Source organism: Salvelinus alpinus, chromosome 5, assembly GCF_045679555.1.
Source record: "Salvelinus alpinus chromosome 5, SLU_Salpinus.1, whole genome shotgun sequence".
NCBI lineage: Eukaryota > Metazoa > Chordata > Actinopteri > Salmoniformes > Salmonidae > Salvelinus > Salvelinus alpinus.
Window position 1 is genome coordinate 20,780,959 of NC_092090.1, and position 25,817 is coordinate 20,806,775.

The following is a 25,817-nucleotide window of genomic DNA, read 5'->3' on the forward strand; positions in this document are numbered from 1 at the left end:
ACTTGTTGTCCCCCGTCCCCTCCCTGGCCGTCCCCCTACTGAGAGATTCCAGAGGCTCCCCTCTCCTGCCTCTCCCCTCTGTCGGCCTCTCAGGGCTCCTGGGTCACTCGTTTGTCATCATGACCTTTAACCCCGGCAGGCCAGTGTGCCAGGAGGAATGTCGGAGATGTTTACCTTGGCTGAGACTGATGGTGTCCAGGTGTCTCTCTCTTCTGTCTTTTTTCTCTCGTTCTTTTCCCCCAGTAGTCTGTTTTCCCTCCAGCCAAGCAGTCAGGCAGGGTAGGGCAGGGAAGGTTTCCCCAGGCTTCACCCCCTAAGACCTGCCTGGTGAAATATGTGAGGGTGAAAGGGAGAAAAAAATTCCCCAGGGCCCGTATTCTCAAAGTCGCAGAGTAGGAATGCTGATGTAGCATCGGTTTCTCCGTTTAGGTCATCATGAATAAGATTATATGGGCAGGGGGGACCTGATCCTAGATCAGCTCTTCTACTCTGAGATGCTTTATGAAATCGGTCCCAGATCTTTTAGGGCCAGCTCCTAACTTGTATTTTTTGGGTAACTTCCTTTTTCTTCTCCAAAATTCTCTGATTGGTTTATGCAAACATCCAGGTTTCATACTATTGATTTTAAGTTAATCCACTAAACAAGCCAGCAAGAATGACTATTCTTCATCTATTAACAGTCCACCACAGACACCATTTAGCTTTACCTTCAGATTCTAAACGCTTCAAACAAAGCCCCATTGCAAAGAGTCAGGAATGTCTTGAGTGGACAGCATTGAGAGAGAGAGAAAGAGAAGGGGCAGAGTGAGAAAGCAATGAACGGAGGGAGGGAAATATTGATCAGCCGTTTGTCTGGGTCTGCACTGATCCAGACATATCCTCCCCTCTCCACTCAGCCACTTCCCAGTTTCCCCATCAACCAATGGCATCGCAGGCAAAACATTCCCTCCCATAATGCACTTCACTCATTCTCTCTCTGGACACTCCCAATGGCTCCTTGCTCTCTGCTCTTCTCCTGTACTGGAAACTCCTGTAAAGTTTCCTATGTCTCTCAACAAGCCCAACCACCCCCCACCCCCCGGCCACTAAAGAGCCCATTAACACAGTGTTGTAATGCAAACAGCCGGTCCTAGGAGAACAGGCCAGGTGTCGGGTGGAAAGGGGATGGGGGTCTAATGCAGCCATTACTGTCCGGTGCTCGCTGCGCCTGACAGAGATTATCATAAAAGCATCTTCCCCCTGCCTCTAATGCCCCACAAGCCTGATCAATACTAGACTCACGGGATGGAGAAATAGAAGGATGGAGAGATGAGGGATGAGAAGGACGGGGAGTAGCTTTATTAATCTCTCTCTATTCTCCTTCGTGACCTGATCGGGGGGGTCTGTGAGATTGATTCTAACATGGGACAACAAACTAACTATAGAGGAGAGGAGTAGGAAGCACTTCAAACAACATGAGGTGCATCCATGCAGCCAACAATCACAACAACAACATAGGGTACATCGGTGGTATAGGGCTACATTTAGGATCGGGCATCACTCACATGTGAGTATTACCCCCAAACAAAGAAACAACGATGCTTAGAGTAAAATGTTAGAGAAAAGTGAGCGCTGACTCCAGTTTCCATATACCTCTCGCAACAGTAGGTTTGGAGCGCAATGGTTCCACTTCAGCCAAGTAATGCTTTTTAATCTGACACAATAATAGACAATGAAGCCAGCTCTCTTCTCTCACTCACTCACTCTCTCTCTCTCTCTCTCTCTCTCTCTCTCCCTTCACTCTCTCTTTCTCTCCCTTCACTCTCGCTGTCTTTCTCTCTCTGCTTGCGAGTTGTTTTTGTTTCTGCTAATGTGTTTTCCTGCAGGTGAGCCCCATGTTAGGATCCCTTCACACTCTCTCAACGGCCGATAGAACAGACAGACACATGGTTTGCATCAGTCACCCTCACATATGAGCCAGACCGCTGTCCACAGCTCTCTGAGGGTTCCAGTCCAAAACCTTGATTAGCAGCGAGGGGAACATTATTGTAAGAGCGTTTTTGTTCTCCAAACAAGGTGGTTGGCACTATAGAATAGATGCTAAATAGCAAGTGTTTAATAGTAATTGACGTTTCTGTTACAATTACATTGTTGACAGTAATCAATAGTATTATTTATCTTTAGAGAGTTTAATTGTGCTGCATTTAGTCTAAAATATTGAAAGAAGTATCAGATCTATCAGAATGTTCTTCCCTTTCACTGAAGCAACTCACGTAGTTGATATATTTCTCTAGTTGAATGTTAAAACAGGTGCTCTAAAACTACATTTGAAGTGCACTTAGACACCATCCATGCTTTTACTCTCACTGCTTTAGACTAAACTGGTCTTCGTTAAACCACCATGAACACACACACACACACACACAAATACACTTTAAAACCGTCCACACACACCTACACCAGTGTGTTGCGCTAGCATAATTTACTTTGAGTCAAAATGGCCCTCTAAAAAACGATTCTGCATTGTTTCTTTTGCATACATGGAGTGATTGTTCACGACTAAACCCATCTTATCACTCACCGAACATTCAACAAACTAAGCTGTATTGGACACGCTCATACACATGCCCTGTTTCCCCACTAAATATCTCCCAGCCCAACCACTGACACGTCTGTTTAAAGCCTAATTTGAAGTGAACTCAGGCTCTCTTAGTCTGCGGCCCAAATGGCACCCTATTCCCTATATAGTGCACTTCTTTCGACCAGGGCCCCTAGGAATAGAGTGCCATTTGGGAGACACCCAGGCTCTCTTAGCCTCTCTCTGTCCTCTGTAATGTGATTTTAAAGTGACCGTGGATGCGAGAGTGTTTATTGAGTAATGACCGGGGATGACAGGTAAACGCCTGCCATTTGGGGAGGTGACGGTCGGGGCCTGGTACCACAGAGGCTGCTGGATGTAGCCAGAGGCCAGTCCTGCTGAGTGGCTGTGGGTAATGGCTTCTCCTCTACCCTTTTTACTGTCAGCTAAAGTAAAGGCAGACGCGCACACACACAGGATAGATACACAGGGTAGATACGTTAACTGCAGACACACACAAGGACACACACACAACCCACACACACAGCTCTTCACAACAAACCCCTCCAGTTCGTTCCACCTGGCTGTGTCTGGACAGGTCCAGCCTGGGTCAGGACGACACGGTCGTCACTACCTGGTCATTCCAGAGAGGAGGGAAGTACTTTGGCACTGAGAACCCGTCCTCTAGTATTTACCTTCATCCCACTAATAATCAGAAGTCTAACCCTAGTTTAGGTATAAATAGCTCATCTATTGCCACTTTTGTCTTTTATAGAAGGACTACTGACGTTTCAGTTCCTTCAGACATGGTCATCTAGTGACCACCGGAGGACACAACCTGCCTTTTATAACATACAGAGCCTTAATCAGACAGGAAACACATTCTATACACAGCTCCCATAATCAGACAGGAAACACATTCTATACACAGCTCCCTTAATCAGACAGGAAACACATTCTATACACAGCTCCCATAATCAGACAGGAAACACATTTTATACACAGCTCCCATAATCAGACAGGAAACACATTCTATACACAGCTCCCATAATCAGACAGGAAACACATTCTATACACAGCTCCCATAATCAGACAGGAAACACATTCTATACACAGCTCCCATAATCAGACAGGAAACACATTCTATAGACAGCTCCCATAATCAGACAGGAAACATTCTATACACAGCTCCCATAATCAGACAGGAAACACATTCTATAGACAGCTCCCATAATCAGACAGGAAACACATTCTATACACAGCTCCCATAATCAGACAGGAAACACATTCTATACACAGCTCCCATAATCAGACAGGAAACACATTCTATAGACAGCTCCCACAAGCTGACGTTGTTGTATTGACCGCCCCATAAGCAGGCGCTTCACAGAGCGAAAGAGAGAGATTTTCAACATCTGAGACAGACAACGTAGACTTTCTGAGCCTGGTGAGCACTCTATAACACAGCTGACCAAAACCTGAGACCGAGGTCTTCTGATAGGCACTTTCTTTCTGTTTTGGCTCATTATGATACAGCAGAGAGAGAATAGTCAGTAATCATTGTTTCATTGAATCATACACGTGAATTATTTCACCTCACATTTCATGTCAAATTAGTTATATTTTTGCCATGTAAAAAAAATGACATTTTGTTAGCTTTTCACAGTAAGATGCCACTTAGGTAATCCACTTTCAATGTTTCACTATGAGGAGAAACAAAAAAAAAATTGTTTATAAAACCAGCGCTGAAAAAATGTACAAAGATTCTGTCACCTTAACAAACTAAATCTAATACTGATTTAAATGTTTATGGGTTTATTTTATTTTATTTGTACAAAAACAAGGCTATGGTCAAGTTGTTTCAAATAAACCATTGATATTTCCAAGTCCAAGTCCAAGCCAAACATTCATACCAACACAACTCATCCTCAAGCATTATTATGATTATTTTCGGAAACCAAAACGCCAACATATAAATAACAGCGTGACCTCTTTCTCTGCACATGGTGTTTATTTACTGTGGTTTTAGCGGGAGCCTCCTCCGTTCCGCCGCCCTTGGGGCGTGCATACGGCAACAGCGGTTCTAGCCTACCGTAGAACAGCAATCTAACCAACCAGCAGGACCTCATAATCCAACCCAGGTCTCTGTGTCCGTCCGTCTGTCTGTCTGTTTGGTATGCATCCCCTAGGTAAGGAATAAATGAAGAGTTCCAGGCGTATGTATCTCCCTGATGGGGAAGAAGGACTGAAGCGCCTCCACCCCACGTTGCATGCCTGATTGACTATCTCTCCTGATCCATGTGTAATAACCTCATAACATTTGGGCTTATTCACAAATCAGAAAAGCTTTGATGTCATGTGTGAAAGTAATGGAGGGTTAATATCCAACTTCAAGGGTTATTAGATAGGTTTTTATCAGTTACCGTCCCAGACGCTCTCTGCAAATTCTGTAAATACTTAGATTATTAAAAAAATGCGGCCTGAGATGTTTAACATTTGAGTGATTTATTTTCCTGGTGGAAACCCTCTCCTCCGCTGGTAGCTAACAAAGCACAGGTAGGACAGACAGACAGACAGAGGCAGCAACAGCATACCTGTTTAAACTTGCTGTGTAATTTGTGGATTAGCAGACGCCCCTAATGGCTAAGATCCACAACAGGAGAGAGCTTTCTCTGAGAGCGAGAGAGAGAGAGAGACAGACACAGACACAGACAGAGAGACAAAGTAAAATAAAATACATTGACAAAGGAGAACAAAGAGATGAAAGGAGATAGACAGAAAGGAGAGAGAGAACATTTGAAACGGTGAAGGAGTTAATGAGGAAGAGCGAATTAGAGACGTGTAAAAACAGGAGAGAGCGATAGAGAGAGAGTATTAGGCTGCTGCTTATAGCAGACTTTGCAGGGTGCTCTGACCTCTAACCCCTGTGAGTGGCTCATAATTGAAGCAACAAAAAAAGAAACAGTCAGATGCATCATTAGCATTTTTCTCTGACATGGTTTAAGTGTGTCACCATGAGACAATAGCCCTAAACACTGATGTGAAACAGTCACTGTGGGCCATTTCTGAATGAGTGAACACACATTATGTCCCTGTTTTTATCATTATGATAATTGAAAAAGAAAGGCATGTGATTATTCCCACAAAGATAAATTTACTCCTGCACATTTATTTGGATGATCATGTTCTTGAATAAGGTGGACTTAAGGTCCAATACGCTGTCAAAACAAAGGTGTGTGTGTGCGCGGGAGTCAATTGTATCATTGTTAATTGACTAAGACTTGATAACAATACTTGTAGTTATTTTACCTTGTGTTCTGTCAGAAAGGTGTGTGAAGAAATGTGTCAGAGTGAGCAGGGACAATAATGTTTCAGAAGTATTGTGAATGTACTTTGTCCTAAAGAAATACTTAACACAGAGACTGACACATTCCTGACGGCACAAGGCACAACTTGTTATGGAGGCTGTTCACAGAGCTCCATTAAGGTGAGCACACACAACCATGCTGGACTGAGCTCTCTGCTCTGAGAGGGGCAGCATTGATTTAAAACATTACTCAGGCTGAGAGAGAGAGGGAGAGGAAAGGAAAGAGAGAGGGAGAGGTAGAGTCTCTCCTGACTGCATTAGGAGTGCCTCCAGCCTTTGTGATTCCTTTTGATCAAATCTCTGTGAAAGATGAGTGTCATGCCCTCTTCTAGCCAGCTGTGAGGGGGGCTGCCCTGTGACTATGGGGGTGGGAGTGTGTGTGTGTGTGTGCGCGTGTGTTTGTGCGATTGCTCTGCTGGCTGGGGAGGGAGCAGGCAGCTGAGGTGAGAATGCCGAGTGGGAGAGTGGGAGGATCTCATTCCAATCCCCTGTGCCCGGTTTCAACACACACACTCACACACACACTCTACAGAGCACATCTTGAGTAGTTTAGAGCCAGTCCTCAGCAACATAGGAAGAGAGAGTGGAAAAAAGGTGTGTGTGTGAGTAAGAGTAGTATGTTTATTGTTTTTTTATGTGGTGTGAGCGTTGAGGACAGTGTGTGTATGTCTCTGTGTGTATGTGTGTGTGACAGTGTGTGTATGAGTGTGTGTGACAGAGTGCTGGCGTGTGATGGCTCTTTTGCGTTAGTACTTGTTCAGACGGGAGAGTTGGAGGCAGTTCTTTTGTAGGACTCGCAGGGAATGGCAAACTACACGGTAACCCTGGAAACCTATCTCTAATGACAATGGCTGAGGTGAGAAACATCTTGTCTTATTTCTTTTCCACATTCTTCTCCTCTTTTCTCTTCTTTCGCCAAATCTTGCTACATGCTCCTGAGGTAGAAATTAGAAAAACGTGTATCGTTGTAGCGCTGTCGTTTCCCAGCATTTGCTGATGCCGTCATTATTCATGTTTATTCACAGAATACGCCTGGTTTGCATTCAGTAACTTCTAGATCATTTCTCGTCTCTTTTTTCCACGTGAATCATTTGGTGATTGATGTATGCGTCCTGGTCGGGCTGTGTCCATGCTTGCTGAGGGAGGTAGAGGTTGTCCTTACCTGCCATAAGACGCTGCTTACTTACTGCGGCAACTCCCTTAAAACAAAAGGAGGAACTTTAAAGCAGCCAACCAGGCAGGAAGTTGTTTTAACCTGACAATATGACTACAGGCCCTCCTCTGTTATATATTATATTCTATTCCAACTCAGGGCTTGTTATCCACATGGTTCTATTATATTCCAACTCAGGGCTCGTTATACACAAGGTTCTATTATATTCCAACTCAGGGCTAGTTATCCACATGGTTCTATTCTATTCCAACTCAGGGCTCGTTATCCACATGGTTCTATTCTATTCCAACTCAGGGCTAGTTATCCACATGGTTCTATTCTATTCCAACTCAGGGCTAGTTATCCACATGGTTCTATTCTATTCCAACTCAGGGCTCGTTATCCACATGGTTCTATTCTATTCCAACTCAGGGCTCGTTATCCACATGGTTCTATTATATTCCAACTCAGGGCTCGTTATCCACATGGTTCTATTCTATTCCAACTCAGGGCTCGTTATCCACATGGTTCTATTCTATTCCAACTCAGGGCTCGTTATCCACATGGTTCTATTCTATTCCAACTCAGGGCTAGTTATCCACATGGTTCTATTATATTCCAACTCAGGGCTAGTTATCCACATGGTTCTATTCTATTCCAACTCAGGGCTAGTTATCCACATGGTTCTATTATATTCCAACTCAGGGCTCGTTATCCACATGGTTCTATTATATTCCAACTCAGGGCTAGTTATCCACATGGTTCTATTATATTCAAACTCGGGGCTCGTTATCCACATGGTTCTATTCTATTCAAACTCAATATTAAATTTTTTGTAATTTAGCAGATGCTCTTACCCAGACCAACTTACAGTAAGTAGTGAGTGCATACATTTTCGTACATTTTCATACTGGTCCCCCGTTGGAATCGAACCCACAATCCGCAACTAAGCCACACGGGACCTGTGTGTATTTGTCTAAGCTATTCTGTTCCATTTGAACGAATTGCTGATTTATACAGATGCTTCTATTCCTTTCCAAGTTAGTGCTGGTATATACAGACGTTTCCATTCTGTTCTATTCTAACTGGGTGCTGCTTGGAATTTGGTCTATCCCAGTGGAGGGTTTATTTAGTGGTCCTGTCATTTGTTTCATTACTACTGTGTTTCCCAGCACTCTCTCTCCCTCAGCCTGTTGCTGTGTAGCCCTGTATAGAAGACTGCTAAGGCATGCTCAGTCTGTTGCTGTGTACCCCTTTATAGAAGACTGACTGCTAAGGCATGCTCAGTCTGTTGCTGTGTACCCCTTTATAGAAGACTGACTGCTAAGGCATGCTCAGTCTTGCTGTGTAGCCCTGTATAGAAGACTGCTAAGGCATGCTTGCTTTAGCCCCGTCTGCCTCTCTCTGTCTCTATGTGCTAGCTTCTGGCCACTCACTAGTGGAATGTAATTTAAGAGCAGCCTAATGTTTTGTTGCAGCCATAATGTAACAATTAGCACAAGTGTCTGTGTGGTGCTGTTAGGAGCAAACACTCACTCTCTTTCTCTCTGTCTCTCTGTGTTTGGAGGTGTGAACAACACACCACAACACATCTTGTTCTGCAGAGTGTGTATGTGTGTTGTGTTCTGACCTTTAAATCTAGGTGGCAGGTATTTAATGGAATCTTGATTATATGAATTTCTTTCAGGTGAATATAGAACTAAAAACAGAGGTCCTTCAAGCTTCTCGGCAGATTTAATACCGTCTTTGTTATCGACTCACATGCTTGGTGTTTTTCTATCTCCTCCTTGTTTTTGTGATAGAGAATGAACTCTCCAATAGACTTCTTTAACACAATATGTCCCACCTGATCCAAGACTGGTTTGTACAGTAACAGCATTGTATCATTACCACAGTTCTTTGTGATGAACATCATTTTTTGGGCCTGTATATTGTTTATTGTATTTAAGTTAATATTGCTAATTTTAATATTAAAATGTATGTTGTACCCAGAACTCAGCATGTTGCTGTCACTGGTACAGTGTTCTGTTGAGCATGAGCCGTTTCTGTTATAAAACATGTCTAAAACATGTTATTAACACAGTTGTTACTAGCATAATTATACGACAAATGTATTAGATCAACTTGTAAAGTGACACAGTTAAGTGCTACCACATTTAAATAGCAATTACAGCGGCACATCCTTTCATTTACCTGTTTTGGTAACAGTTTTTTACCTGTCATATATGATGTAAATCGAGGAAAATAACTTAATAATACGACTCACTCAGGACACAAAAGCTATGAGAATCCTTTGGCTGTTAGAAATGTTTGACACTACTTTAAATAGAGAAGAATGGGTTATTCATTAAAAACATCACTGCTCTAAATGATATTGAAGCCATGACATAGAAGCATATACTATTTTTGATTACAGGTGACAGTTTTAATACTCGCCACTGCATCCTGTAAAAGGTTGGCTGGTCCTCATTAAAGTCCCGTAGAGCACGTCATTACTCTCTTTTTGTTTAGAAAGCTTTCCTGCACAAGCTTCCAACTTACCTAACTTTGTTGTTAAAGTATAAAAACACGAGATACAGGGTTGGTTAACGCTTGAGGTTCTTCGGGTCTCCACCGAACCAGGTAAATCCGCTTTAGGTTTAAAGCACCTCATTGCTGGAACCAAGTACAAAATATATTACAATTGGATGTTCTGGTGCCGCTCAGGCAATTGAAAATATTGATTGGGGACCTTCATACTGTGGAATGTAACTGTTTTTCTTGAATATTTGTGTTGTGGTGTATTTTAATTTGACTTGTTTTACATTGTATCTGATTTTGATTTGATTGTGTCTTATGAAGTTATATATGCAGGGCTCCCTTGTGAAAGAGACCCTGGTCTCAATGGTGACTCCCTGTTTAAATAAAGGTAAAACAAATAATAAAAAACATCAAATGAATGTGCTTGAATAAAATAGTTGAATACTGTACAACTACCAGGTAGACACAGGTAGATGCTTCCAGTCTACAGAATAACATGTTTGGATGTGCATTAATAAGGCATGTATACAAACAGACATAGTTTCTAAACAGAGTTCATATCTAATCATTACAAGACAAGGCCAACCAAGTTACTCTCCATGGTATTTGAAAATGCCTTTTATTTCCTTGACATGTTCAGTGGAACCATTGAAAACAGATTTCTGTCTCTGTGTTAGTGAGCTGGCTGTTGACTTATCTCTCTCTGAACTGGCTCCACCTCACCCTCTGAACTGAGTGGGATGATAATGTGACTCTCTCTCTGTGTATTTCTCCCTCTCTCTCTGTCTCTGTCTCTCTCTGTGTCTCTTTCTCTTTGTATCTCTGTTTCTCTCTTCCTCTCCCTGTGTCTCTTTCTCTGTCTCTATTTCTCACTCTTTCTCTCTCTGTGTCTCTCTTTCTCTCGCTTGCTCTCTCTCTCTATCTCTTTCTCTCTGTATCTCCCTGTGTCTCTGTCTCTATTCCTTCTTTGTCTCTCATACTCTATTTCTTTCTCCCTCTCTTCCCTTGGTTCCCATTCTCCTTAACTCTCTTTCTCGCTCGCTCTCTCTCTCTCGCTTTCTCTCTCTCTCTCTGGGTGTGAGTGTGTGTCTCAGTGCTGGAGGGCCCCGGGGCAGAACAGAGCAGGGCTGGGCTCCTCTGAGCGGGGCTGCTGTATGTGTGTGTGTGTGTGTGTGTGTGCAGCGGCTGCAGCCTGCCAGCCCAGTCAGCTTCATTAGCTTCATGATGGTCCGTCAGCGAGGGGCTTCTGCTGCAGCCTGCACCCCCTCCAGCCAGTCCCAGGGCGTGATCCGCCCCTCTGCGCCCCAGCCTTCCCCCCCTCCTACAGCCCCCTTGAGCCCCACTCCACCCCAGCCCTGCGCTGCCACCGAGAGGCTTGTGAGGATTTGTCAGCCAGATGTGACAAGATTGTCAAGAGGCAGGCGAGAGAGAGAGGGGAGATATGATATTAATCAGAGCGTAGCTGGGAGCTAAACTCTCTCCGACGCAGTGTACTAACATGTTCCTCTCATTTACTATACACTCCCTCGCTCCCTCTCTTTCTCTCTCTCTCTCGCCGCCGCTACTCTCCCACAGCTATCTCTCTCTCTCGATGTCTCTTTCTCCTCTCCTCTAACGGGTGGCTAGAACTGCTGGGGAGCCAGTAATAATAGTTGTGGCTTTTCTTTTTCTTCATCTGTGATTTGTGTTTTTTACGTAGACGAGACTAACCCACTTTTCATGGAGATTCAGGTAACTTTTTGTTTTCAGGTGTTGTGTTGAAACTGGCGGGTGTGTGTGTGTGTGTGTGTGTGTGTTTGCTCTGATTGACTGCTGAATTAGGAGGAATAATGAGTTTTTCACGCTTTCTTTGGTCTCCATTGACTCCTAATAGGCTAAAGCACAGCCTGTCACTACTTGCACAAGCAGAGCCTTAGCTTCTCATGCTTTGCTCTCGCATTTCACTCTCAGGACAGGAGTTCAAACTCTCACTTTTCATCTTTGAACCTATTTTTAAAGCAGAATCCTGTAAAAAAAAAAAGAAGTTTAAAAAAAAGTTTTATTTCAGTCCAAATTGGATTTCAAACCAAGTGAGTTGTGTGTCAGATAGAAAGGCTGGTGAACATGTCTAGGAGATGTCCTTTAACTGGGTGGGTGACTTTCACAGTTTTCCCAGCCACTTTGTGATATAGGGTCATTCCTTTAAAAACACTCCACGGAAATACTACTGCTATTTTTATTTTACAGGGGATGACGTACGTGTTCAAGTTCACACTGGGTCGTGTTATATACATAACAGCTTTATATCAGTCTGTTTTAAGTAGCTCAACACTTGTCATCAATTAGCTTAGCGTTATAACTGCCACACAGCCGTACATGTGTTTCAGTGGCGTATGATTTATGAATGTGGCCATGTTCTGTGCATGTGTAACACACACTCACACACACTGAGATGTTCAGAAGCAGGAAGTCCTCTGTCTGTGAACCATTAGCTACTGGTTTATATCTCCTCGTTTTATCTCCTCGTTTTAGCTTCTGGTTTTATCTCCTGGTTTTATCTCCTGGTTTTATCTCCTGGTTTTATCTTCTGGTTTTGTCTCCTGGTTTTGTCTCCTGGTTTTAGCTCCTGGTTTTAGCTCCTGGTTTTTGACCACTTGTTTTAATGCTACAGGTAGTTTTTTTTACACGCAGCGACCTCCTAGACTGCTGTATTCCTAAATCCTATTTCCTGTAGCTGCTCCGTGCTAGTCTGTGTGGTTTTATTAGAGGAATTCTGCAGGACTTTCTTAGTTCCTGGTACTACCAGGCTGCTCTGTATTTTGGCTGCAGTTTTGGCCTGGAATGAAGATATGAGGAAAATATGTGTGTCAGTGTTTGTTACAGATGGTTTCACTGTGCTATATTTTGGGTTTTTATAGATTATTTTGCACTGTATAAATAAATGTGATAGATTACAATGTTTCTATCTTATCTGAATAAATGTCTTTCAAATTAAAAGTGCGTCTTATTTGATGCAAATAGGTGATGTGGTTTATCCATTTTTTATGGTGTCATGCGTTAAATGATATGAAGAGATTTGAACAGAAACATTACACTCAAGTTTTTCTTAATTGTTTTGCCTAACACTCTGCATTTCTATTACTGAACACATATAGATTGTTTAATGTTAACTTGTAACTTTAAAAACAATTCTGCACATTTGAGATAAAAAATATATAATCCTAATCCTATAATCCTAGGTCTACAATGGGCATTTGGTCTGTGTGCATTATCACTTTTGAAATGAGAGAGGGAGAGAAAGATCCTCCATAAATATACTACATACACATACTGAGTGTACAAAACATTAGGAACACTGCTCTTTCCATGACATAGACTGACCAGGTGAAAGCTACAGTATGATCCCTTATTGATGTCGCTTCAATCAGTGTAGATGAAGGGAAGGAGACAGGTTAAAGAAGTGCCTTTGAACAGGGTATGGTAGTAGGTGCCAGGCGCACCGGTTTGAGTGTGTCTAGAACTACAACGCTGCTGGGTTTTTCACGCTCAACAGTTTCCCGTGTGTATCACGAATGGTCCACCACACAAAGGAATTGAGGCTGTTCTGAGGGCAAAAGGTGGTGCAACTCAATATTAGGAAAGTTCCTAATGTTCCTAATGTTTAGTACACTCAGTTCCTTGCCAGCCAGTTGAATTTCTTATCCCATTCCATTCCAGTCTTTACCATCTTGGCACAGGCACCGCTAGTTTCACATTGTGTGGCAATCTGCACCAATCCTCTCCTAATTGATTTGCTTTCCACTAAATGATTCCAACATGGCCCAGTCAATACACACTGTCACACCCCACAGCTGTTCCCTTCTCTCCGGTCTTGCTCTGAACCACTGACTGCTGTTGACTCTATAAACCAAACCAGTGTGGATATTATGGACATATGGCAGGATTTATTTTACGAGCCAGAGAGGAACAATTTAAATGTTTCTGTCAAGGATGTTATGGCTGTGACGCAGAAGTGACTGGAGACCATTTCTGAGTCCCTAGATTGTGCACTACTTTTGAACAGGGCCCTAGATCGAGCACTATTTTTGAACAGGGCCCTAGATCATGCACTATTTTTGAACAGGGCCCTGTGCACTACATTAGAAATAAGGTTCCACTAGGGACATAGACCCTGAACTCCCAGACACTGAATATAGTGAATAACTGACATACTGGATGATTTAACACTGGCCTGCATGGGTCTGAATATAGTGAATAACTGACATACTGGATGATTTAACACTGGCCTGCATGGGTCTGAATATAGTGAATAACTGACATACTGGATGATTTAACACTCTGGCCTGCATGGGTCTGAATATAGTGAATAACTGACATACTGGATGATTTAACACTCTGGCCTGCATGGATCTGAATATAGTGAATAACTGACATACTGGATGATTTAACACTCTGGCCTGCATGGGTCTGAATATAGTGAATAACTGACATACTGGATAATTTAACACTCTGGCCTGCATGGGTATGAATATAGTGAATAACTGACATACTGGATGATTTAACACTCTGGCCTGCATGGGTCTGAATATAGTGAATAACTGACATACTGGATAATTTAACACTCTGGCCTGCATGGGTATGAATATAGTGAATAACTGACATACTGGATGATTTAACACTCTGGCCTGCATGGGTCTGAATATAGTGAATAACTGACATACTGGATGATTTAACACTCTGGCCTGCATGGGTCTGAATATAGTGAATAACTGACATACTGGATGATTTAACACTCTGGCCTGCATGGGTCTGAATATAGTGAATAACTGACATCCAGGATGATTTAACACTGGCCTGCATGGGTCTGAATATAGTGAATAACTGACATCCTGGATGATTTAACACTCTGGCCTGCATGGGTCTGAATATAGTGAATAACTGACATACTGGATGATTTAACACTCTGGCCTGCATGGGTCTTTATAGGAAGTTTTGTTTTGCCTTGAATCACTGTCAATGAAACATGATGAAATGAAACCTCCATTAAACCTCTATGAAGTGTACAACATGTTGGGAGACTTTTTCCTCACACCGTTTGCGTGAGCAAAATAACTGTCATTTTTTTAATAGAATAGCAACTCCAGCTCCAATAATGTACTATTCCATCTGATTAAATAGTTCTTGTAAGTTTTCTCACGCAAAGTATTTCTTAGCTTGATGATTTATGATATGTTCTCTGTGATTCTGCTCAACCATATCCTCCCCTCTGTGGGTTTGAGTCAGTGTGTGGAGAGGTATTTTCCACACACACACACACACACACACACACCGACAGACCCATGTTATCACCCAGGTTTGGGGTGTCATGGTATGCTGCTGCTGCTTTCTCAGCCTTTCTCAGCCTCACCCTATTCTCACCCTACTCTCACCCTACCTGACTCTCAGATAAGCAGATTTTAATTGAGAGGGAGACATAATATGACATTTGAAATATCTCTATTATTTTGGAACTTGTTAGTAATATTTACTGTTCACCTTTAGTTTATTTCACTTTTGTTTATCCATTTCCTTGCTTTGGCAATGTCAACATATGTTTCCAATGCCAATAACGCCCCTTGAATTAGACAGAGAGAGAAAACAAGTTACCCCCACACATAATACCCCATAATGACAAAGCAAAAACAATTTTATAGAAATGTTTGCAAATTGACAAAAAAATTCACATTTACATAAGTATTCAGACCCTTTACTCAGTACTTTGTTGAAGCACCTTTGCAGCGATTACAGCATTGAGTCTTCTTTGGTATGACGAGTGGCCCACACCATTCTTCTCTGCAGATCCTCTATAGCTCTGTCAGGTTGGATGGGGAGCATTGCTGCACAGCTATGTTCAGGTCTCTCCAGAGATGTTTGATCAGGTTCAAGCCCGGGCTCTGGCTGGGCCACTCAAGGACATTCAGAGACTTGTTCCCGACGCCACTCCTGTGTTGTCTGTGTGCTTAAGGTCGTTGTCCTGTTGGAAGGCAAACCTTCGCCCCAGTCTGAATTTCCTGAGGGCTCTGGAGCAGGTTAACATCAAGGATCTCTCTGTACTTTGCGCCGATCATCTCTGCCTCGATCCTGACTAGTCTCCCAGTCCCTGCCACTGAAAAAATCCCCACAGCATGATGCTGCCACCAACATGCTTCACCGTAGGGATGGTGCCAGGTTTCGTCCAGACGTGACGCTTTGCATTCAGGCTAAAGAGTTCAATCTTGGTTTCATCCAGAGAATCATGTTTCTCATGGTCTGAGAGTCTTTAGGTGCCTTTTGGCAAACTCCAAGCGGCCTGTCATGTGCCTTTTACTGAGGAGTGGCTTCTGTCTGGCAACTCTACCATAAAGGCCTGATTGGTGGAGTGCTGCAGAGATGGTTGTCCTTCTGGAAGGTTCTCCCATCTCCACAGAGGAACTCTAGAGCTCTGTCAGAGTGACCATCGGGTTCTTGGTCACCTCCCTGACCAAGGCCCTTTTCCCCCGAATGTTCAGTTTGGCTGGGCGGCCAGCTCTAGAAAGAGTCTTGGTGGTTCCTGTCACGCTCGTGTGGAGAGACGGACCAAGGCGCAGCGGAATATGAATACATCTTCTTTTTATTAACGACGAAGATGAACACAAAACGAAACACTTACACAAACTATACAAAACAACAAACGATCGTGAAGCTAAATAACGTAGTGCACACACACAGGCTACAAACGTTCAACATAGACAATTACCCACAAAATACCTAAAGCCTATGGCTACCTTAAATATGGCTCCCAATCAGAGACAACAATAACCAGCTGTCTCTGATTGAGAACCAAATCAGGCAACCATAGACTTTTCTAAACACCTACACTCAACCATAGACATAACTAGACACATACACTCAACACAAACCCATACACTAAACCCAACACCCCCTTTACCATATAAACACCCAAAACACAAACATACCCCATGTCACACCCTGACCTAACTAAAATAATAAAGAAAACAAAGAATACTAAGGCCAGGGCGTGACATAACCCCCCCCTTAAGGTGCGAACTCCGGGCGCACCAGCACATAGTCTAGGGGAGGGTCTGGGTGGGCGTCCGTCCACGGCGGCGGCTCCGGCACTGGTCGTGGTCCCCACCCCACCATAGTCACTACCCGCTTTCCTAAACCCACTGGAATAAGGGGCATCACCGGACTAAGGGGCAGTACCGGACTAAGGGGCAGCACCAGGATAAGGGGCAGCACCAGGATAAGGGGCAGCACCAGGATAAGGGACAGTACCAGGATAAGGGGCAGCACCAGGCTGAGGAACGGATCCTGGCTGAACGGCTCTGGCGGATCCTGGCTGTATGGCTCATGGCTGGCTGACGGATCTGGCTGCTCATGGCTGGCTGACGGATCTGGCTGCTCATGGCTGGCTGACGGATCTGGCTGCTCATGGCTGGCTGACGGATCTGGCTGCTCATGGCTGGCTGACGGATCTGGCTGCTCATGGCTGGCTGACGGATCTGGCTGCTCATGGCTGGCTGACGGATCTGGCTGCTCATGGCTGGCTGACGGATCTGGCTGCTCATGGCTGGCTGACGGATCTGGCTGCTCATGGCTGGCTGACGGCTCTGGCAGATCCTGTCTGGTTGGCGGCTCTGGCAGATCCTGTCTGGTTGGCGGCTCTGGCAGATCCTGTCTGGTTGGCGGCTCTGGCAGATCCTGTCTGGTTGGCGGCTCTGGCAGATCCTGTCTGGTTGGCGGCTCTGGCAGATCCTGTCTGGTTGGCGGCTCTGGCAGATCCTGACTGACGGATGGCTCAGATGGCGCTGGGGAGACGGATGGCTCAGATGGCGCTGGGGAGACGGATGGCTCAGATGGCGCTGGGGAGACGGATGGCTCAGATGGCGCTGGGGAGACGGATGGCTCAGATGGCGCTGGGGAGACGGATGGCTCAGATGGCGCTGGGGAGACGGATGGTTCAGATGGCGCTGGGGAGACGGATGGCTCAGATGGCGCTGGGGAGACGGATGGCTCTGGCTGATCCGGTCTGGCGGAAGGCTCTAGCGGCTCCTGTCTGGCGGACGGCTCTGTAGGCTCTTGGCAGACGGGCGGCTTTGCAGGCTCATGACAGACGGGCAGCTTTGCAGGCTCATGACAGACGAACAGTTCAGGCGCCGTTGGGCAGACGGGCAGTTCAGGTGCCGCTGGGCAGACGGGCAGTTCAGGCGCCGCTGGGCAGACGGGCAGTTCAGGCGCCGCTGGGCAGACGGGCAGTTCAGGCGCCGCTGGGCAGACGGGCAGTTCAGGCGCCGCTGGGCAGACGGGCAGTTCAGGCGCCGTTGGGCAGACGGGCAGTTCAGGCGCCGCTGGGCAGACGGGCAGCTCAGGCGCCGCTGGGCAGACGGGCACACCTGTAGGAAGGAGACGGAGAGACAGCCTGGTGCGTGGTATAGGCACTGGCTGCGCTGGAGAGGAGGAAAGCTCTGACAGCGCTGGACAGGTGGGAGCAGCTGGAGAGAGAACCCGGAGAGACAGCCTGGTGCGGGGGGCTGCCACCGGTGGACTGGTACTTGGAGGTGGCACCGGGTATACCGGACCGTGAAGGAGGACACGTGCTCTTGAGCACCAAGCCTCCCCAACCTTACCAGGTTGAATGGTCCCCGTAGCCCTGCCAGTGCGGCGAGGTGGAATAACCCGCACTGGGCTATGCAGGCGAACCGGGGACACCACCTGTAAGGCTGGTGCCATGTACGCCGGCCCGAGGAGACGTACTGGAGGCCAGATACGTTGGGCCGGCTTCATGACATCCGGCTCGATGCCCAACCTAGCCCTCCCAGTGCGGCAAGGTGGAATAGCCCGCACTGGGCTAAGCACGCGTACTGGGGACACCGTGCGCTTTACCGCATAACACGGTGTCTGACCAGTACGACGCCCTCTCACTCCACGGTAAGCACGGGGAGTTGGCTCAGGTATCCTACCCGGCTTTGCCACACTCCTCGTGTGCCCCCCCCCCAAGAAATTTTTGGGTCTGACTCTCGGGCTCCCAACCGCGTCGCCGCGCTGCCTCCTCATACCAGCGCCTCTCTGCCTTCGCTGCCTCCAGCTCCGCCTTGGGACGGCGATATTATCCCTGGCTGAGCCCAGGGTCCTTTGCCGTCCAGGATCTCCTCCCATGTCCATGAGTCCTGGTTGCTCTGTTGAGCTCTCCCCCGCCGCTTGGTCCTAGTTAGGTGGGTGATTCTGTTACGCTCGTGTGGAGAGACGGACCAAGGCGCAGCGGAATATGAATACATCTTCTTTTTATTAACGACGAAGATGAACACAAAACGAAACACTTACACAAACTATACAAAACAACAAACGATCGTGAAGCTAAATAACGTAGTGCACACACACAGGCTACAAACGTTCAACATAGACAATTACCCACAAAATACCTAAAGCCTATGGCTACCTTAAATATGGCTCCCAATCAGAGACAACAATAACCAGCTGTCTCTGATTGAGAACCAAATCAGGCAACCATAGACTTTTCTAAACACCTACACTCAACCATAGACATAACTAGACACATACACTCAACACAAACCCATACACTAAACCCAACACCCCCTTTACCATATAAACACCCAAAACACAAACATACCCCATGTCACACCCTGACCTAACTAAAATAATAAAAAAAACAAAGAATACTAAGGCCAGGGCGTGACAGTTCCAAACATCTTCCATTTAAGAATAATAGAGGCACCTGTGTTCAATGCTGCAGAAATGTTTTGGTGCCCTTCCCCAGATCTGTGCCTCGACACAATCCTGTTTCTGAGCTCTATGGACAATTCCTTCCACCTCATGGCTTAGTTTTTGCTCTGACATGCACTGTCAACTGTGGGACCTTATATAGACAGGTGTGTGACTTTCTAAATCATGTCCAATCAATTAAATTTACCACAGGTGGACTCCAATCAAGTTGTAGAAACATCTCAAGGATGATCAATGGAAACAGGATGCACCTGAGCTGATAGCAAAGGGTCTGAATACTTATGTAAATAAGGTATTTCTGTTTTGTATTTTTATTACATTTTGCTACATTTTCTAAAAGCTTTTTTTGCTTTGTCATTATGGGGTATTGTGTGTAGATTGCTGAGGAAAAAAAATATGTAATCAATTTTAGAATAAGGCTGTAATGTAACAAAATGTGGAAAAAGTCAAGGGGTCTGAATAATTTCCAAAGGCACTGTAGTTGCTGGTTTGGCCAATCAAGACAGAGAAATTTGCATAGTTTTATTTTGTTTACCAATGTGGAGAGAAATACCAAATCTCCACCTGGGGGAGAGAAAAGGAGCCAACCCCACATAGAGAGAGATTGAAAATGAGAAAGAAAAAAAGAGGGAGAAAGACCAAAGCACCTAGAGAAAGGGGAGAGGGGGAGGGATAGAGACTCTGAGACATTTGCTTTCCATTTCCCAGCCTGTGGCCCAGTAGATCCAGGTGCTGAGTGACAGCATTAACACCAGCGTGAAGACAGAGACAGGAGATGAGGAGAGTTTCCATTCCACTTTCTGGTGGTCTTCCTTCCTTTCTGCATTCTCAATGATTTTGTGAAGACTAATAGTGTGGTCTATAAGGTTGCAAAATTACGGTTACCAGTCTCTTCAATTTTGGAATGGAAATCTTCCCTTACGGTATTTCTGAAAATCAAGTAGACACTGTAGGGTTGCAAAATTCAGTGAAAATTCCTAGGTTCTCCAGAATTCCAAGTAGGAATATTCCTCGAATTGCTAGGGAATAAGCACGAAATCAGGGAATCCTCCGATCAAGATATCTGGGAGTCTTGGGAATTTGGGGAAAGTTACCAGAATTCAGCAATCCTGCACAGTGTTTTGATTGTCAGAAATATTGTGTAAGGAAAATATTCCATCCCAAGTTGTAGAGACTGGTGTTAATGGTAGTTTATGGAGATTTCTCATTAAAGTGTTAATTGGTGTTATCCTGATATTGTGGACTGTGGAAGACGAACGATCCATTTGTGAATGAAAACATGCTCCCAATTCCTGTCTGAATCAAGGTTATCATAAATGCATAACTAAATAAAAGCCTCTGTGATCATGACATTGACCAAGTATTCAGAAATCAAACTGAATAACCAATAAATCATGACACTTTGATTGTGACTATATCACCCTTGATCTAACAACTCATTAACTCTACCAGATTCCGTCTGTCCGTCTGTTATTCCGTTCGGTCATGGTCCCAGCAGCAGACTTAGCCAGCCCATCGGTGGTCTGTCTGTCTGTCCGTTCGGTCATGGTCACAGCAGCAGACTTAGCCAGCCCAGCGCTGGTCTGTCTGTCTGTCTGTCCGTTCGGTCATGGTCCCAGCAGCAGACTTAGCCAGCCCAGCGCTGGTCTGTTTGTCCGTTCGGTCATGGTCACAGCAGCAGACTTAGCCAGCCCAGCGCTGGTCTGTCTGTCCGTTCGGTCATGGTCACAGCAGCAGACTTAGCCAGCCCAGCGCTGGTCTGTCTGTCCGTTCGGTCATGGTCACGGCAGCAGACTTAGCCAGCCCAGCGCTGGTCTGTCTGTCCGTTCAGTCATCGCCACGGCAGCAGACTTAGCCAGCCCAGCGGTGGTCTGTCTGTCCGTTCGGTCATGGTCACAGCAGCAGACTTAGCCAGCCTAGCGCTGGTCTGTCTGTCCGTTCGGTCATGGTCACAGCAGCAGACTTAGCCAGCCCAGCGCTGGTCTGTCTGTCCGTTCGGTCATGGTCACGGCAGCAGACTTAGCCAGCCCAGCGCTGGTCTGTCTGTCCGTTCGGTCATGGTCACAGCAGCAGACTTAGCCAGCCCAGCGCTGGTCTGTCTGTCCGTTCGGTCATGGTCACGGCAGCAGACTTAGCCAGCCCAGCGCTGGTCTGTCTGTCCGTTCGGTCATGGTCACGGCAGCAGACGTAGCCAGCCCAGCGCTGGTCTGTCTGTCCGTTCGGTCATGGTCACAGCAGCAGACTTAGCCAGCCCAGCGCTGGTCTGTCTGTCCGTTCGGTCATGGTCACAGCAGCAGACTTAGCCAGCCCAGCGCTGGTCTGTCTGTCCGTTCGGTCATGGTCACAGCAGCAGACTTAGCCAGCCCAGCGATGGTCTGTCTGTCCGTTCGGTCATGGTCACAGCAGCAGACTTAGCCAGCCCAGCGCTGGTCTGTCTGTCCGTTCGGTCATGGTCACAGCAGCAGACTTAGCCAGCCCAGCGCTGGTCTGTCTGTCCGTTCAGTCATGGCCACGGCAGCAGACATAGCCAGCCCATCGGTGGTCTGTCTGTCCGCTCGGTCATGGTCACAGCAGCAGACTTAGCCAGCCCAGCGGTGGTCTGTGAAAGTGACAGTTTTTTTTCTTAATCTCAGGGACTAATGCTAAAATGAATAGCTAATTAAGACAAACGAACGACAGGGAGGACTGAGCGGAGCAATGCCTGCTGCGTGTGCTTCTGTGTGTGTGTGCCCTTTGATTGTCCAGAGGAACAGATTGAGTTGTACACTAGAGGAAACATCAAAGGGCTGTGTGTGTGTGTGCGCATTTGTGTCTGTGCAGTTGTCTGTCTTTGTGTGTGTGCAGGTGTGCCTTCGTTCGTTTGCGTGTGTGCGAGCACATAAGAGTGTGTGTGTGTGTGCCTCTGTGTGATGGGATTAGTGTAATTGGGCCGTGTTGGTTGGGCCCTGTAATGATGGGATTATGGTGGTCGGAGGTGACCAAGAGGTTCTTCCACGTCACCTCAGTCCCACAGGAGAAGATCAGCTGAAGATGAGGAGACGGATGAGAGGGAGACGGATGAGAGGGAGACGGATGAGAGGGAGACGGATGAGAGGGAGACGGATGAGAGGGAGACGGATGAGAGGGAGACGGATGACGAGGGAGACGGATGACGAGGGAGACGGAGACGGAGGAGAGGGAGACGGAGGAGAGGGAGACGGAGGAGAGGGAGACGGAGGAGAGGGAGACGGAGGAGAGGGAGACGGAGGAGAGGGAGACGGAGGAGAGGGAGACTGAGGAGAGGGAGACTGAGGAGAGGGAGACGGAGGAGAGAGGGAGACGGAGGAGACGAGAGGATAAAAGACAGAGACAGAGAAGGAAAGAAATGGAAAGAGAGGACAGAGAACAGGAAGGATGCATCGGAGCGTTAATCGGCTGCATAATCGGCTGCATTGCATTCCAGAAAGTTGTGGTCTCCCATCTGTCCATGTTCACTCCCCGTTGTACATCTAAAATAACTGAGATGACTGAGTAGTTCAAGCACGTTTTACCCGGTTTCCTCCATTTTACTCTAGCATATCCTGTCCTGTCAGACTGAAGGGAAGAGAACAAGGGGACATATTTTTGGAATGGAACCCAGCCCTGCTAACGAACGAGTGGGAGGAGTTGACTGTGTGATTAATTAAGAGAGAGAGAGCGAGAGAGACAGCCCACATTCCAGTCCTGCTAACAACCAGTGGGAGGAGTTGACTGTGTGATTAATTAAGAGGGAGAGAGACAGTCTCCTCCTCCCCCCTGTTGAGGGGGTTAGTGCTACAGCAGCAGTAATTGCTAACCATTAAGCATGCTACTCATGTATGCTAACACATGCTGTTGATACATTATAGATGGCAGGGGAGAGAGAGGTGCTAGCGCAGCACGGGGGGGTAGCATGTAGCGCTAACACAAGTCGCTTTGATCACATCTGATGACTCTTCTCAAGGGATGCTAGTTAGTAATCGGCTAGTGGTAAATGGCATGCATACTGTTCTTGTTGATGTTACGGAAACCCTGTTTGTTGCTGTGATTTATACACTTATTTTATGACACATAAAATGTTGATTCTTACTGTCAGGTGAAACAGAATCTTATTAATCACTTTCACACCAACTTCTCAACACAATCTAATGAGCATCAACACAAGCACGTACACACACACACACACACACACACACACACACACACACACACACACACACACACACACACACACACACACACACACACACACACACACACACACACACTCTTTTGAATATAAAACCTGGAACCCTGGAATACAATATGCTTCGTTCAGAGAATGAAAGTGTGTGAAGTATTGTTTTGGGCCTCTGATTGACTCTGGTCTGGAGAGCTGTGATTGACTCGGTGTTGTGTAGTGGTGGTCTGGAGAGCTGTGATTGACTCAGTGTTGTGTAGTGGTGGTCTGGAGAGCTGTGATTGACTCGGTGTTGTGTAGTGGTCGTCTGGAGAGCTGTGATTGACTCAGTGTTGTGTAGTGGTGGTCTGGAGAGCTGTGATTGACTCAGTGTTGTGTAGAGGTGGTCTGGAGAGCTGTGATTGACTCAGTGTTGTGTAGTGGTGGTCTGGAGAGCTGTGATTGACTCAGTGTTGTGTAGAGGTGGTCTGGAGAGCTCTGTTTCAGCCCAGTCACTCTACTGCTCTCTCTCACCCCAACCACTTAACACAGCACTGTACAGCGAGCAGGAAACAACGCATCAGATAGCATCACACACTGTACACACACACAGGGCAACAGCACTAGTAGCATCAGTGACTAGAATCTCTCACACACACACTCGCTGCTGAGTGCTTGTCCTGAGAGATAAGGACCATTAGTGGGAAATAGAGGTTGCATCCCAAATTACACCTTATTTCCAATGGGCCCTGGTCAAAAGTAGTGCACTATAAAGGGAATACGGTGCCATTTGGGCCACAACCAGAGACAGAGGCATCATCTTTGTGTTGTGTAAAGGGTATTATGTCCAGGATATGATTGGCTGACATGGAGTTGGTGGGCCAGGTGTGGAGGACACCTCTTTTGTGCTGTAGATGATCCTAGCATGGGGAGGACAGGGCAGGCCTGCTGTAGATAATCCTAGCAGGGGGAGAACAGGGCAGGCCTGCTGTAGAGGATCCTAGCATGGGGAGAACAGGGCAGGCCTGATGTAGATGATCCTAGCATAGGGAGAACAGGGCAGGCCTGCTGTAGATTATCCTGGCATGGGGAGAACAGGGCAGGCCTGCTGTATATTATCCTACCATGGGGAAAACAGGGCAGGCCTGCTGTAGATGATCCTAGCATGGGGAGAACAGGGCAGGCCTGCTGTAGAGGATCCTAGCATGGGGAGAACAGGGCAGGCCTGATGTAGATGATCCTAGTATGGGGAGAACAGGGCAGGCCTGCTGTAGATTAAAAAAAATATATATATATTTCACCTTTATTTAACCAGGTAGGCTAGTTGAGAACAAGTTCTCATTTACAACTGCGACCTGGCCAAGATAAAGCAAAGCAGTTCAACATACAACATCACAGAGTTACACATGGAATAAACAAACATACAGTCAATAATACAGTAGAAAAAGTCTATATACAGTGTGTGCAAATGAGGTAAGATAAGGGAGGTAAGGCAATAAATAGGCCATGGTGGCGAAGTAATTACAATAACCAATTAAATACTGGAGTGAATAGATGTGCAGAAGATGAATGTGCAAGTAGAGATACTGGGGTGCAAAGGAGTAAAATAAATAAATAAATACAGTATTGGGATGAGGTAGTTGGATGGGCTATGTACAGGTGCAGTGATCTGTTAGCTGCTCTGACAGCTGGTGCTTAAAGCTAGTGAGGGAGATATGAGTTTCCAGCTTCAGTGATTTTTGCAGTTCGTTCCAGTCATTGGCAGCAGAGAACTGGAAGGAAAGGCGACCAAAGTAGGAATTGGCTTTGGGGGTGACCAGTGAGATATACCTGCTGGGGCGAGTGCTACGGGTGGGTGCTGCAATGGTGACCAGTGAGCTGAGATAAGGTGGGGCTTTACCTAGCAAAGACTTGTAGATGACCTGGAGCCAGTGGGTTTGGCGACGAGTATGATGCGAGGGCCAGCCAACGAGAGCGTACAGGTGGCAGTGGTAGGTAGTATATGGGGCTTTGGTGACAAAACGGATGGCGCTGTGATAGACTGCATCCAATTTGTTGAGTAGAGTGTTGGAGGCTATTTTGGAGATGACATCGCCGAAGTCGAGGATCGGTAGGATGGTCAGTTTTACAAGGGTATATTTGGCAGCATGATTGAAGGAGGCTTTGTTGCGAAATAGGAAGCCAATTCTAGATTTAATTTTGGACTGGAGATGCTTAATGTGAGTTTGGAAGGAGAGTTTACAGTCTAGCCAGACACCTAGGTATTTGTAGTTGTCCACACATTCTAAGTCAGAACCATCCAGAGTAGTGATGCTGAATGGGC

The 25,817-nt window shown here is 46.1% G+C and overlaps 1 protein-coding gene across 3 annotated transcripts in view; it reads left to right on the top strand.

The window, feature by feature from the left end:
- Positions 1 to 25,817, top strand: part of bnc1 (basonuclin zinc finger protein 1) — a 74,762-nt gene that overhangs the window by 35,725 nt on the left and 13,220 nt on the right. Inside the window, exon 1 of one of the 3 annotated variants that reach the window (XM_071400876.1) lies at positions 6,388 to 6,780. The exons of 1 other annotated variant lie outside the window; for it this stretch is intronic. In XM_071400876.1, the coding sequence (XP_071256977.1) occupies positions 6,766 to 6,780 (15 nt within the window). In that variant the 5' untranslated portion in view covers positions 6,388 to 6,765. Of the gene's footprint in view, positions 1 to 6,387; positions 6,781 to 10,971; positions 11,329 to 25,817 lie in introns of those variants that run through there. One more of the 3 variants, XM_071400877.1, reaches the window with a different exon arrangement.